The sequence below is a fragment of the Amblyomma mixtum genome, chromosome 3 (assembly GCF_055824585.1).
Source record: "Amblyomma mixtum isolate Tamu chromosome 3, ASM5582458v1, whole genome shotgun sequence".
NCBI lineage: Eukaryota > Metazoa > Arthropoda > Arachnida > Ixodida > Ixodidae > Amblyomma > Amblyomma mixtum.
In genome coordinates, this window is record NC_143014.1 from 255,740,374 (window position 1) to 255,756,011 (window position 15,638).

Consider the following 15,638-nt stretch of genomic DNA (forward strand, 5'->3'; position numbering starts at 1 on the left):
ACCCGACCGGGGGAAATCGGTAGTCCCCTTTTCCTGTCCTCCCCTTTATCTTTTACTTTCCTATCTCCTTTCTCACAACTTTCCTGTATCCTCCTGCCTTCTTGATTTTTTTACTTTATTTCCTGGCGGCGAGGGTTAACCTTGTGTGGCCAACTACCCTGAGTTGCGTCATATTTGGTTATAGTTAAGGTGTACAGCTGGCGTGGGCAGGACTTGCCTTCAAATTCCTGTCGCGTCCCCTTGTTGGACTCCATGGTGGGTGGCTGCCACCATGACCGAAAAACTAAATTTTTTTCTGGCTCCCTCCTTTCAAAACCAGATCGCTCTCTCAAAAGAGGGCGGAACGAGGCAGCAGACTTTTTTGCGAAAAAGAAGCCAACTTTCACAAAATTTCATGTAATACACAGCAACTGTGACGAAAAGCAAGCCCGAATCATATCTCCCTTCCTTGTTACCAAATGCTTAACAGATGCCTGGGGCCTGGCTACAAGGTATCAAAAATGGCCAGTGGCGACCTGCTCCTTGAACTGCGTGAGAGCATTCAATGCTCGAAACTCTCCAACATTGCTTCTATAGGGGACATCTCTGTCTCCGTGACTCCCCACCGATCTCTTAACACAGTTAAAGGCGTTATCTCAGAGGCTGACTTCATCCATCTAACAGAAACCGAAATGCTTCAAGGACTTTCTGATCAAAATGTAATTGACGTGCACAGGATCAAAATCCGCAAGGACAACAAAGAAAGACACCAAACACATGGTCCTCACATTTAACACCAGCAGTTTGCCCGAAACGATCGATGTTGGATACCTGAAAATCATTGTCAGACACTACATACCGAATCCCCGCCGCTGTTTCAACTGTCAGAAGTTTGGCCACGGCTCACAGCGTTGCCGCGGCCGCAAAACCTGCGCGAAATGCGCTTCGAAGGACCACCCTTCTAAGGAATGTGACGCAGCCCTACGCTGCGCGAACTGTGAAGGAGACCACGCTGCATACTCCAGGGCGTGTCCGTCCTGGAAAAAGGAGAAAGAAATCATCACCATAAAGACCAAAGAAAACATTTCATTTAAAGAAGCCAGAAGGCGTTTTGCTCTGACAAATACATTCTCTTTCACAGCGAAGCCAAACTTCGCTGATGTGTTGCGCAGGGGCGTAGCACCACACAGCACTCCGGCACCTGCCGCGGCCACTCCCACCGCGCCTGTGGCAGTGCCATCAACGCCCCAGGCAGAGACAGCCAAGGCTGCTCTGCCAACTACAAGCCAGGGAGTGCCGGCCCATGGGTCAGCATCCCGCAGGACTTCCCCCCGTCGGGGGAGGCCTGACACCAACACATCCGCGGCTTCCCCGCGGTCTTCCAGCACCTCCAGTGAGGTGATGGAGGTAACTCCCGATCCGCCCGCTTTGCAGCGGCGGAATCGCACTCATGAGCGAAGAAAAGACAGGACCCCGATAACGGGCCCAGAAGACAAGTAAATCCCTTCAATTATCATCCAAAAACATAAACGTGACTTTCCTACTTCAATGGAATTGTAGAGGATTGCTTAGGAATTACAATGGCATAACACATTTTCTTGGGTCAATGCTTCCTGTAGCTTTGTGTCTTCAGGAAACCAACCTCGGTCCACAACATACAAATATCCTGAGACATTATAAAACATTCCGACGCGATCGCGAGCATGCAAACAGACTCTCAGGAGACGTCGCAATTGTCACTCAGAGCGGTGTCCCTGCAAAAAAAAATCAATCTTAACACAAAACTGGAAGCGGTTGCGGTTAGCGTCGTTAGCTACAAAACCATAACGATATGTTCTGTATATCTTCCCCCGGACATGACATTAACAATACAAGATTTAGAAGGCCTGATAAATGAACTACCGGAGCCATTCCTGGTAGTTGGTGATTTTAACGCTCACTCACCGTTCTGGGGAAGCGAACGCTCTGACTCGAGGGGCCAAATAATAGAAGATTTTATCCTCTCAAATAATATCTGTCTTTTAAATACAGGAAAAGCGACATATTGTTGCCCAAGCTCGGGAGGGATGAGCTCTCTCGATCTAGTTTTCTCATCGCCATCTATTTTTAACGATTTTAAATGGGATGTCATTGACAACCCATATAGCAGTGATCACCTTCCAGTACGAATTAGTTTAACATCTGCACCACAAATCATCACAACAAAACCGTGACGTTGGAGGCTTCATCTCGCTGACTGGTCACTTTTTAGAGCTAACGCAACTTTAGAAGATATAGTTTTAGAAAACCTCACCATCGATGAGATAAATGAAAAGTTCACACATGAGAATCTCTTAAATTTTAAAAAGGCGAGAGCTAAAGCTCGGTACGTTCGTCGCAGTGCTGAGAAAGCCTCATGGCAGAGATATGTTTCATCCATCAATAGTTCAATTACATCAAAAAAGATGTGGGAACAGGTGCGTAAATTAGACGGCAAATTCTCTCCCTTTACAGTACCATTTCTAACAGCCCCTGGAAAACAAACAAGTGTAGATGAACAGGCTGACATACTAGGACAACATTTCTCTGACGTTTCAAGCTCTTCACACTACACACAGTCATTCTTAAAACACAAAAACACAACTGAAAAGCAGAAACTTCCAACGACTGGCAGTACAAACGAAACATATAATGCAATATTTACAATTCAGGAGATCCAAAACGTACTGTCCTCCGGTAAACAGACAGCACCTGGCCCGGATGATGTACATTATCAAATGCTTGCCCACCTGTCCGAAGCTGCTGTAGGAGCACTTCTTCAATTTTTCAACAAGATATAGGTGTCCGGAAAGATGCCGGAGGCTTGGAAAAAAGCAGTTATCGTACCGTTCTTAAAACCTGGAAAACCGCCCACCTCCCCTAATAGTTATAGGCCGATAGCTCTTACAAGTTGTGTAGCAAAATCATTTGAAATTGTGCTCAACGTTAGGCTCAGGTTCATTCTTGAATCACGCGAACTCCTTGACATCCACCAGTGCGGATTTAAGAAAGGATGTTCGACAACTGACCATCTCGTCCGCTTAGAAAACACAGTTCGAGAGGCATTCATACATCAACAACACTGTCTGGCAGTCTTCTTTGACATGGAGAAAGCGTACGATACCACATGGAGATATGGGATTCTACGCGACTTGGCAGATCTTGGCATCCGGGGTAGGATATTGAACAGCCTGAAGGATTTCCTGTCAGACCGGTCTTTTCAGGTGCGCCTGGGTGCAACCCTTTCGAAGAGCTTTGTCCAGGAGACTGGGGTACCGCAGGGCTGTATCCTAAGTACCACTCTTTTTGTCGTGAAAATGAATTGCATAGCGAAAATAATTCCCAACTCCATTATGTATTCCGTATATGTCGGCGACCTTCAGATTGCTTGCAAGTCCTCCAGCCTGTCAACGTGTGAGAGGCAGGTACAGCTCACATTAAACAAGCTAGCAATTTGGGCAGACAAAAATTTGTTCAAGTTCTCTCCACAGAAAACAGTGGCTGTTGCTTTCTCGCTTAAAAGAGGCTTGCAGATCAATCCGAACTTACACCTTAATGGAGCTACACTACCGGTAAAACAAGAACATAAATTTTTAGGAATAACATTTGATAAAAAACTTACATTTCTGCCGCACATAAACAACTTGAAAGTAAAGGCCTCCCGTGCAATGAATATTATTAAAGTACTCTCTAGGAAACGCTGGGGATCTGACAGAGCATGCCTCCTTCACATCTACCGTTCTCTAGTGCGCTCATGTCTAGATTATGGGAGTATAGTGTACGGTTCAGCAAGGCCTTCATACATAAAAAGATTAGATCCAATTCATAATCAAGGTATCCGCCTTTCTTGTGGAGCATACAGAACGCCTCCGGTAATGAGCCTTCATGTTGAAGCAAATGAGCCATCACTAGAAGATAGAAGAAAAGCACTTACATGCACATACATTCTTAGAATTAGGTCGCGAACAAAACACGTGTGTTATTCAATCGTCACAACATGCCCTTCTCGAATAATATTTACAAATAAGCCTCAAGCAGCCAGGCCTTTGCTAATGCTTTTTAAGAAGCTCTGCCGAGAACCTGACTTAACAGAAACATTACCAAATGTTGCAGAACGTTGCGACGCATTTGCCCCTTGGTACAGTTTTCCATCGGTCTGTGATATAAGTCTTACATAGTTCGACAAGAGACAAACTCCAGCAGAACACATCATACAAGAGTTCCTTACACTAAAGAAAAAATATGATAGCTACACCGAGTTCTACACAGATGGATCGAAAACTACAGGTTATGTTGGAAGTGCAGTTGTGGAAGGGAACTGGGAAAAAATAGTAAGGCTTCCTCAGTGTGCATCAGTTTTTACAGCCGAGTGTTATGCTGTGTTTCTTGCTACGGAGAAAATAATAAGCAAGAACATCGAAAACAGTATTATCTACACAGACTCCCTCAGTGTACTGAAAGCACTACAGTCCAGAAATGCAGTCATGCCATGAATAGGTACTGTCATACACAACATACCAAGGATCATAACGCAAGGACATAACATAAAATTATGTTGGGTTCCAAGCCATGTTGGAATTGATGGTAACGAGAGAGCGGACGCATGCGCCTCTGAAGCCCACAACAAGGAAATACAGAAAATAAGCATGCCACATAATGATTGTATGACGCTAGTTCAGAGCAGACTCAGAAACAAATGGCAGAGCATATGGAATAGTCAGATAAATAACAAGCTACACTTAATAAAACCAATATTAGGATAATGGAAATTATGCACTCATCAGGAACGCTTCTTTGAAGTTATTTTATGTCGTTTACGTATTGGACACACACACCTTACCCACAACTTTCTACTAACCAAACAAGACAAACCTGTTTGCGAAGAATGCGGAGATGAACTTACGGTTAACCATATTTTAATCTCTTGTGTTAAACTTGAAAAACTAAGAAAAAAGTACTTTAGTCAATTTTATAAAGAATGCATTCCTTTCCATCCAACACTGCTCTTACAGGATAATGCCATTGTTAACATACCTTCTATTTTTAACTTTTTAAAAGAAGCAGGCTTACTCGAAAAACTGTAAACATTGAACCACTGGCTCGCTTTATTGCATGATACACCTCAGCCGCTTTCTCATTCCTGAGAAGAAGGCTGAGGCTTTTATTTGATTGGTTGGGATCCTCTACATCCTTGGCCAGCCAAGGATGGCCGCTGAGGTTGCCTGAGCTTTTTTTAAAGCTTTTACCATTAGCCATTCTCAAATCTCGTTTTGTCTGTCATTACTAGCTAGTTAAAATTTTTAGGCCCTTTACACCACATTTTTATTAAATCACACAGAAAGCATTCCCTATTACCTTGTGTTTGGCGCATGATGGCCTTAGATGCCTATGTGCCATTAAACCCAACACAACACAACACCTCATGGTGCCGCAGATGCTTACTGCCTCTTCTTCTTCTTGCTTGAATTTTGCCTCGAATATTGTGCTGGCTACGGGTACCCTTTAGTCCGTATTATACATTCCGGTTGAGCCGAGACCTTTTCTTAGGAAGGACGTCACGATGGCGGCATGTCAAGATTTCCATAACCAATCGTTACGTTGTTGTCACGAAGCTTAGCATGTATGACTGGAATATAAACGCAGTTTTTTTTTTCTTCCTCAGCATCGCACAGCTGAAAGATTGCAGAACACGCCAGCACTCAGCAGCGGTGGGGCGAGAACAAGCATTTGTAAGTTGTCTAGCGAACACTAAATGGCGCTCGTTGTGGAGGCGACTTAAATGGCAGCGATCAGGCGACGTTTTCCGCACCCACGTAGCGTACGATTTAACACTAGTGTATTCTCTAGCGTATTCGTTCAAGAAGGCAAGCGGGCCTTTCTAGACGCGCCAAGTTATAGCTGTCCGTAAAGGTGTGCTCCATGGTATGCCGCGTGGCACGTGGAGGTAGCGTTTGGCTGCCCGCAGTTTCTACATGCGTTTAAGGTTGCTCTTTTTCATGTTTACTAAAAGATGAGCGTTACCATTGCGGCTTTTGACACGTATTCGCAACGTTCTCTTTTCAGGGCTGCGTTTTCCAGACGGTGACGTATCGCCAGCAAGCAGCGCATCCACTGACGTAGGCAACGTGTCGCAAGTGGTACCCACCATTCAGCCTTACTACGTATTGGAAGCGGCCACCTCTGGGGGAAATCACACAGAGGGCTATCGGGACGCCTGCAACGACGTTCGGTCCTACGACATCACACTCAGTGTTGCCAAAGCCCTGGCACTTACTGCCATCAAAGTGATGACCGACGCAGAACTGCTGCGAGACATGTGGAAAGAATTCGACAGCTCGCACGCTTCGCCACAAGGGCCTACACGACACGATGGAAGCAGCTCGGCGGCAGATGCGTCCAAGTTGTAGCCAGAGTTGTGCTGGGCGCGATGCAAAGTCTATGAATACTGCCGCCCATATAAACAGATTAACAAACGGCCACCAAAATACTTTCTTTGTCTTTTTTTGTGCCGCAGAATTACCTGATATGCACCACTCTTCTTGCCTGCGTACCCCGGCCCAGGGTTCCTCGTCCTCAGGGCTCTCCGCTAACGCACATCTTCCCGCCTGGCGGCTGCAGGCCGGCCAATCCTTGACACGGGCCTTCGGACCAGCATTTGATTCGCCCCCGATTTCCTGTAACCTGCATCCGAAAAGCAATGCCTGTCGCCAGCTCGCCCGCGTCCGCGCACTCACCCCCATCTGTGGCGATGGCAGTCTCATGTTTTGCGCTGACACCTCACTATATCCCCATCGCACTGCCAGCGGGGTCACAGAGCTAGACCAGGCGATGGACACATGTCTGGCCCCCACATACAGCACAGCTGATTGAACCATACTTGAAAGGTTAACACAGGCCGGCAGGATAGTTGGTGACTTGAACTGGAAGGCAACGCAACCGTGCAAACAAGCAGGGATGCAGGAAAAAAAGTGCACGGCACGGTGTCCAGCAGGCCGTCGCACATGCCACTGTGCCACGGCAGCCCACACTTCCCCCTCCCTCTCCCCCCGATCTGCCCCCGTCACAGTCGGAGAGCTAAGCCTTTGTCCGCCATCGTCCTCTGGTCGCTGTCTTTTCGACTCGTCTATATCTAGGTATGCATCGCTCCCGGGCAATGAACAAAGTCATGCGCTGACCTGTGAGCTCACGTGCCGGGTGCCAACAGAGGGCACTCAACCCACGTGCGGTTTTATTTATTTTTAGGGAGCCTAATTTATGTCCATTGTGTGGTGCCTCTCCTACGCTCAATCGTGGACCGGTTGGAAATGCCCCCATTACCTAGGCGCATCCCTCATCTCCCACTTCCGCTACTAGGGAGGCCCGGTTGACAGACTCCACGCTCATAGGTTATGTTGTTGTTGCCTCAAGAACGATGGCACACATCAACGGTGGGGGATTGGCCAGGGTTTGGTGCAGATCCAACCATGGGTTAGGATCATCGCCGCCACGCTGCAATTCTCTACTGAGTAGTGCACACACGACGATGCACACTGAGTAGTGCACACACGACCCTTAAAGAAAAAGGGATGTGCTAAAAATTCATTCAAACATATTGTATTAATTTCATAATTATTTCGCATTTTTGTCCCTATGCTTAAACTGAAATACGAATGCTTTTTAAGTATACTGTACGAGTAATATTTCGAACGTTCTTAAACATACATGAAAAGTACATTTTTGCCCGCTTAGCATATTTATAATGCATTAAAAATACACTAAAAATATACATTAAATACATTAGATTACACTGAAAATTGAGTAAAAATATACGTTTAATTCATTAAAAGTATATTCACTTCGGCTTAAAAAAAAGGTCTACTGGTCGGCTTCAAAGAATGAGACGGGGTAATGCTTCAACTGCAGAACAAATTGTGCACGCGTAATCATCAGCAATCAAAGTCACGTGACGGAATGGGAACGGATAAGATACTAGACAGACAATTCACGACGAAAGTGACGCAGCAAACAAGAAGTGCTCCCACAAGAACCATATTTGGCTTGCCTTACATATACCCTCCGAGAGCGACGCACTTTCACGCCCGGTGAGGCGTCTTTTGCGCAAGGATTGTGGGCCCCCAAATTATCGCAGAAGTGCCGCACTGGTCGCGTTCGAATCTGCGGGCGATCTAGAACCGAATTGCTAGCTGACACTTCCGTCAAGCTCAGGTCAGGAGTCTAACTGTCAACCAACAGATACACGGGCGACTAAGGGAGGTGGTCGGCCTTGCCAGTCAGGGTTCTTTTCGCTGGCATATTCGGGCCTGGAAGTACCCAAGGCGCCTTTGCCGGGATAATGCTATTACGTTTTACGCACGTAGTGTAACTAAGTGGTGATTACCTACGCGCTAGAAGTTACCACAGCTGAAAGGACGACAGGAAAGGGAGAGTTTTCACTGTTCCCTGAAACGTGATTTCGAGCTCTAGATTGTTCCACGGTAGCTTGAAGTGAATAAGAATGTGTTTAGCGGACGGCAGAAATGGGCATGCCTATTTGCTAGAATATAAGTGTACTTTGGACGGATTAATTACGTAGTTACGAAAGTACACTTTAAATACATTGCGAAAACCAAAATGCGATTTCCCGAAACTCGATTTCGAGCATTAGATTGTTCAACGGCAACTTGAGGTGTGCTGCAAATATGCCAATGCCGACTGCCAATTTGCTAGAATGTAAGCATTCTTTGGACGAATTAATTGCGTATTTAAGGAAGTAAACTTCAAATACATTGACAACATGCAAATGCCGTTTCCCGAGACGCGATTTCGAGCCCCGCCGCGGTGGCTTAGTGGTTATGGTGCTCGGCTGCTGACCCGAAAGACGCGGGTTCCATCCCGGCTGCGGCGGTTGAATTTCTTTGGAGGAGAAATTCTAGAGGCCCGTGTACTGTGCGATGTCAGTGCACGTTAAAGAACCCCAGGTGGTCAAAATTTCCGGAGCCCTCCACTACGGCGTCTCTCATAGCCTTAGTCGCTTTGGGACGTTAAACCCCATAAACCAACCAAACCAACCGACTATTCAACGGCAGCTAGAAGTGTGCTGAAAATACGTTTAAAAGGACTGCCCGTTTGTGAGAATTTAAGTATACTTCGGATGAATTAATTTCATATTTATGAAAGTACACTTTTGATACATTGACAAGATGCTAAAACTGCACACATATTTTTTCAAGCATTTGAAAAGTGCTCTAAGTATGCTTTAAGTCAGGTATTTTTGGCATATTTTAAGTATATAATTCGAATGCCAAGCATGAAATTTCAGGAACGTATTTCCTAAATATTTTTAGTGTATTCATGAATACAAAATATGTTTAAAATACAATTTAAATAGACCACCGTATATTCCAAACGTATTCTTGAACTAAAGTATCACCATCATCCTCCTCTTATGTCATGCCGCAATGTTTCCGACTTGTTGTGGAAAACATGTCCCCCCCCCCCCCCGTCGTTTCGACGCGGCAGACCGTCATCATCGTGCGTCAGGAGAGCACCGGCTGGGCGCGGAGGGAAGTCCCTCATGGGGTAAGCGGAAGCAGCGGCGGGAGCGCCACCTCGAAGGCTACGCGGAGCTCCGCAGAACTGATGAGTCTCTTTGGGGTCCGACCAGCGTCACGAGCGGTTGCGGCCGCACAAATCAAATCAAATCAAATCAAATCAAATTTATTCATTTTCATTTAGTACATGAGTTTTCCCGTCCAACCTAAGCACAGCGTGCTTGTTGGTTGTTCAGGCAGTACAGTGAATCACCGAATGTGTACAAAAAATTATGCACAAAACAATAAATTTGAGAACACTAATGCATGCATATTATACAAAAATTATGTATGCATATTGAGCAAATAGGAATGCAACTCGAGAAAAACGAAAAAAAACATGAACAGACGTCATCACAACTTGAAATGAGCCATCTAAACAACTGAACAAATCTAAAAATATCTAAACAACTCTAAAATCTGAAGCAAAAGGGAAAGTAGATTATAGCAAAAACAGAGAAAGTAGATTATAACATGTAAGAGGCCATCAGTGATTTATCTGCAAGGATATGCACCATTTTCTTATTGCTTTAGTCATTTTACGTTTTGTTTTGAAATTGTAAAATTCTTCACCAAGTGTATTGAATACCTGTGGCACGTAATATCTCCGTATCTTTTTCCCATAATGCGTGAAGCAGCGCGGCTTAATATAAGCTTCTGTCTTTCTTAAGGCAGCGTTTTTCTTGACGGGTATTTTGAAAGCATTTGTAAAGTAATGACGTGTGAGCACTGTGTAATAAAATAGTTCCCGCATTTCCAGTACACCTAGTATACTGTATTTTTCCTCCTTATCAACCTCCTGCAGCATAGTACCATAAGTTATACTGTTTACAATTCTTTTAATTATGCGATTTATGGATCCCATTTTGTGATCAGAGCAGGTGCCATATAATGTAATGTCGTAGGTTATAATAGATTCAGCTAGTGCCTTGAATATGACGCGCCTTAAGTGCATCGAAGTCTTACCTCTGAGGTTGTACATCATCGCGGACACGGCTCTAAGCCTGTTACATATATACTGCACATGATTAGTCCATGCCATATGCTCATCAAATATTATTCCGAGATATTTTACTGAAGGTTCAAATGGTATGACATTACATGTGCACGAATCACAATGCGAGCCATGTAAAAAAAGTGACTCATTTAGCAGTACTCGCTTGTGCGGGTTTCTAAAACAGAGAAGTTTCGTTTTTTGCTGGTTTAAATAAATTGAGTTTTGAGCAAGCCAGTCTATTACCTTGCATATATCCTGCTGAAAGCTTTTGCTTGCAAAATGAAGATCAGCGAATTCTAGTGCTAGTGCTGTGTCGTCTGCATACTGAAAGATTCTCGACGTTAATTTCAAAAAACCGAGTTCAGAGACGTACATATTGAATAGTAATGGGCCCAGTGTACTTCCTTGTGGAACACCAAATTTGATCGCCCTAAATTCACTGTATTTATCATCAATTCTAACGCACTGTGCTCTGTCTGTGAAATAGCCCTGAAAGAATTGATGAAATCGTCCCCGGAAACCCATGTTTTCTAACTTTTGCAACATTAATGCGTGATCAATAGTGTCAAAGGCTTTCGATAGGTCTAAAAATAGTGCTAATGTAAGATGATTGTTTTCAATGGCGGTGTTAACGTAATCCGAGAATTCTTCTAAGAGCGTAGTTGTGTTCCGGTCCTTTGTAAAGCCGTATTGTGCCGGGTTATTTAAAGAAAACTTCTCGCAAAAAGACTGCATAACTAATCCCACGTGTTTTTCCAAAATATGCGCAAGAGCAGATATAATAGAAATCGGTCTGTAGTTTGCGCAGTCATTTCTTTTTCCGCTTTTATACACAGGCCTCACTATCGATATTTTCAATTGTCTGGGCATTATTCCGGTTTCTAATATGCCGTTTAGTATTTTGAGGATCACACCTTTTAATATGTTAAAGTTGCAGTACAGATCGCGCACACGGATCTTATCAAAACCTGGCGGCTTGAACATCTTCATTCTACGTATGATGTTCCACAACTCAGTCTCTGTTAACTCGGGAAGGTACGCTGTTTGTGCGCATGTAAGTATTGGCTTGTATTCTAGACGTTTTGTTCCATGAGCGACGCGCAGCTTATCTGTTGCGTGAATGAATGTGTCGTTAAACAGTTCACACAATGACTGTGTTTCTTCCTTCGGAAAGTTTTTTTCGATCGTCTCCTCAATCGTAGACTGTTTGACCCGGCCCATTAAACTGTTTGCTAATTTCCATGTCTTTTTTCCGTCGTTCTTGTTCAGTGCAAACTGCTGGGATAGGTATCTTCTTTTAGCCAGTCGCGTTTTGGCTGTTACAAGATTTCGCAATGTGCGAAATTGCTGTCTAAGTGCAGTGTTTTCAGGGTCCTTCCTACAGTTTTGCCAGGCTTTATCCTTTAAGTAACACAACTCCATAATTTCCTGCGTTATCCAGTGGTTGTCTGGTTTTCTTTGTTTAATTTTGACAGATTTGTATGATGTCGAGTATATTAGGTGCAACTTTGCAAGAAATGTATTATACAAAGTCATGTGATCCAGAGATAACATCGCATCCCAGTTTGTTTGCTGAATTGCATTGTCTACACTCCTGTCGTCTAAAATTTTCCTAGCTATAGGTCTTATGTTCGCACTACCTTCGTAGTTGGAACTTTCTGTCATGGTTACTAGTGCCACAAAGTAGTGATCTGCGAGTTTCAGCTTAATTACTCCTGAAGAGCAGTGTTTGTCTGCCATGCGAACAACTATATGGTCGATGCACGATGTCGTTATCTTGGAACCTAAAAATTCCTCTCTAGTACATTTATTAATAAGGTTAGCTAAGCCAAACTCTGCCAGTAGATCAAGATAGTCCCTGACTACCCTCTTTGACTCTTGCATTATATCTATATTTAGATCTCCGGCTAAAATAAAATGCTTCTCGTTCATATATGTTTTTACTAGTGAGCTAAGTTCTTCCAGGAATAAAGTGGTGTTCTTGCTGGGTGGTCTGTATATTGCACACACAGTGTAAGTTACATTCAATTTGTTAAGAGAAACAACAACCATTTCTGCGTTGTCTATGGATACCTGAATTTCGTATGACAGCCAGGTATCATTAACAAACACGATCACACCTCCTCCTTTTCTGTTTTCTCGACACCAAGTGTAATGAGAGTAACCAACAAGGTTGTAAATGTTTTGTTGTGTTGCGTCTAGATTAACCTCGGTTAGGACAATTACATCTTCTTTCTTCTGCCGGCTATTCACATAAGCACATAGCTGATCCCAGTTTTTTTTTATGCTACGTATGTTTACATGCAATAAACTTAGTTCCTGAATCAACCCTTCTTCTTTTGCAACCTGTTTTACATGAGAATCCCACTCAAAAAAAGACATGAACTCAGCCATTAATTCATTTTTTCCAAATCACTTTCCGTTGCAATGTTGATAGCAGTACTTCCTTCTTCCCGCCTTGCAAAGATTTTGCCATTGCGCATCCAGACAAACTTGTAGCCCTGCTGTTTGCCCCTCTGTTTACTCTGCCAAAATAACTTCTTTTGTGCTCGTGTCAGATTTTCATTTATGTAAATGTCATCAGACTTCAGTGCATACTTCTTCGAAATCCAAAGGTCACGATCAGCCAAGTCCTTAAATCTGACAATGATTGGGGGTATCTTATCTTTCTGCTCTTTTAACCTGTGAACGGCTTCTAGTGAGTGACGCTCGACTGTCGCTATTTCTAGCTTTGCGCTCAGTTCCGCTAGAACTTTGTACAGATCTTCGCCCTGCTTATAGGGAACGCCATGCAGCTCGACGTTTTTCCGCCTTGAGTACTGTTCAGCACTCTCAACGTTTTCCTTCAGTCGTGCGATTTCAGTGTCCTTTTCTGAAATCCTTTGCATCAGCTCTGCTGAAGTGGTTTTTAGTTCAGCAATATCCTTTTCTTGCCTTGCCATGGTGGCGATAACTTCGTCATATTTATGCGACAGGAGTTCCATCGATGCTACTATTCCTGCTGTTGTCGTGCACTGGCTGTCTACCTTTGTTTCCAGCGCTTCCAGCCGAACCAAGACTGCAGCCATCTTTTGGCTAATCTCCTCAATCAGTTTTGCTACATGACTCATTCGACTTTTCTTTTCTCCCCTTCGTTCTGTACTTAGTTCTGTGTCACTGGTTTCTGATGTTTCTTCCTCTGTGTCCTTCTTTTTACAGCTCTCACACATCCAGCGGTCGATTTCGCGTGCTGTCATGTTTTTGAAAGTTTTTTTAGTCATTCCCGCACATTTACCTGCATGGTATACTTTTTTGCATTTAGCACATGATACACTCTCTTGACCGTTTTCAAGCAACTTTGAACATTTCATGCAATCTCGCGGCGGCATGGTTCAATACAGGAATGCAGTCCAGTGGAGCAAAGAAAGACGTCTGAACTCAGCTGAAAGGCCTCTTACCTAGAAGTAAGCAGCAAGATCAGCACGTAGCTCGGTGCTCCACCGGACTGCACCCCAGCATCGTTTGGCTCTTCCTTTTGTAGGCTTCAGCTCCTTCCAGGCCCCTGACGTCACCGCTGCCGTTGAACATCAAGCGATGATGTTATCGCTGGCCCGCCCACGCTCTTGGCTTAGATGTTGCGCCGTGCGTATTCCGTTGCTCGCTCGTTGATCAGCCGGCAAGTAGCCGGCAGGCGGCAAAGTGAACGGGGGCAGCAGGCGATCGCAAAAACAGGACCTAGAAGTAAGCAGCAAGATCAGCACGTAGCTCGGTGCTCCACCGGACTGCACCCCAGCATCGTTTGGCTCTTCCTTTTGTAGGCTTCAGCTCCTTCCAGGCCCCTGACGTCACCGCTGCCGTTGAACATCAAGCGATGATGTTATCGCTGGCCCGCCCACGCTCTTGGCTTAGATGTTGCGCCGTGCGTATTCCGTTGCTCGCTCGTTGATCAGCCGGCAAGTAGCCGGCAGGCGGCAAAGTGAACGGGGACAGCAGGCGATCGCAAAAACAGGACCTAGAAGTAAGCAGCAAGATCAGCACTCTCGTCACCTTCCGCGGCAGGCGCACGGAGATCTGTTATGCCTTGCCGGTGGACTTCTAGTTCCAGGCAGTGAAGCGAGCGCAGCAAACGCGCGCTCTCGTCACATCCCCCCCCCCCCCCCAAAAAAAAAAAAAAGCCCGGGGATGGCTTAGCCCAAGAATGCGGCGCGCACGGCAAAATCCGGCCGCCACTGTCGCCGCTTACGAACGCTTGACGCCGTTACCTCCGAAGTGGCGCCCCTGCCCCAGCCGGCAAGTCGGAAACCCTTCTTACGTTAGCCTTCTATTTCCGAGGGATGCCTCGTTGAGGTTCTGTAGCTAGCTGGCCCGCTCTGTGTATTAATTGCACGTGTAATGAATAGCATATAAGTGTTCACGCTTTATCGTCCCTTCCTTTGTTCCCTCGAGCACGAACCCCTCCGCGGTTAGCTAGCGGAAACGCTGCATCCGCGGAGTGGAAGTGCGGGGCGGAAGGTTGACCCCATAATTCCACATTGTTAAACTGCTTAAAAGCATAATACATCAGTATATGATCAGTTACTTTTCCATAGCCGTCGACTGTCGGTTAATGAATAGTTTTGACAAAGTAACATCGACTGCTTGTGCGCGGTCCCTTCGTTGTCTTCTCTTCTATATTGCCACGTGTCGTGCGCCCTCGCTTAGAAATAGCTCGAAAAGCAGCTGCCCAACGTGATCAGACGTCTGTGTTATTTTAGCAGGTTACACGCACTTCATTCAGAGTCGCCTCTGTCCCCAAGTACCACCGAACATTGTCACCCTCGGGAAACAGCATCAGCAGCATGGATCCTCACCCGCGAATCGAGACGCCGGGCGTTCTCGCATGACGACTGCATAGTGCCGGCGCTGCGTCAGCAATGTCCCAGTAGGACGGCACCGAGTGTATCTGGCGTCGATGTCTAGTTTCCACATTTCTGGTCCTGGAACTGAGCTGCGAAGTTTATTCAGGTGCACGCCAGGGCAGTTGGCGATTTAAGAGCGTGTGCGCGTGTTGCATGCTGTTGTGCGGTTCTTGGTCGGGATTTATCGAAGGAAATAAG

At 45.3% G+C, this 15,638-nt stretch overlaps 1 protein-coding gene across 1 annotated transcript in view; it reads left to right on the plus strand.

The window, feature by feature from the left end:
• Positions 1-14,698, plus strand: part of LOC149354448 (xaa-Arg dipeptidase-like) — a 45,438-nt gene extending 30,740 nt beyond the window's left edge. Inside the window, exon 7 of the mRNA XM_089583319.1 lies at positions 6,061-14,698. Within this exon, the coding sequence (XP_089439445.1) occupies positions 6,061-6,404 (344 nt within the window). The 3' untranslated portion in view covers positions 6,405-14,698. The remainder of the gene's footprint in view (positions 1-6,060) is intronic.
• Positions 14,699-15,638: the final 940 nt, after the last annotated feature.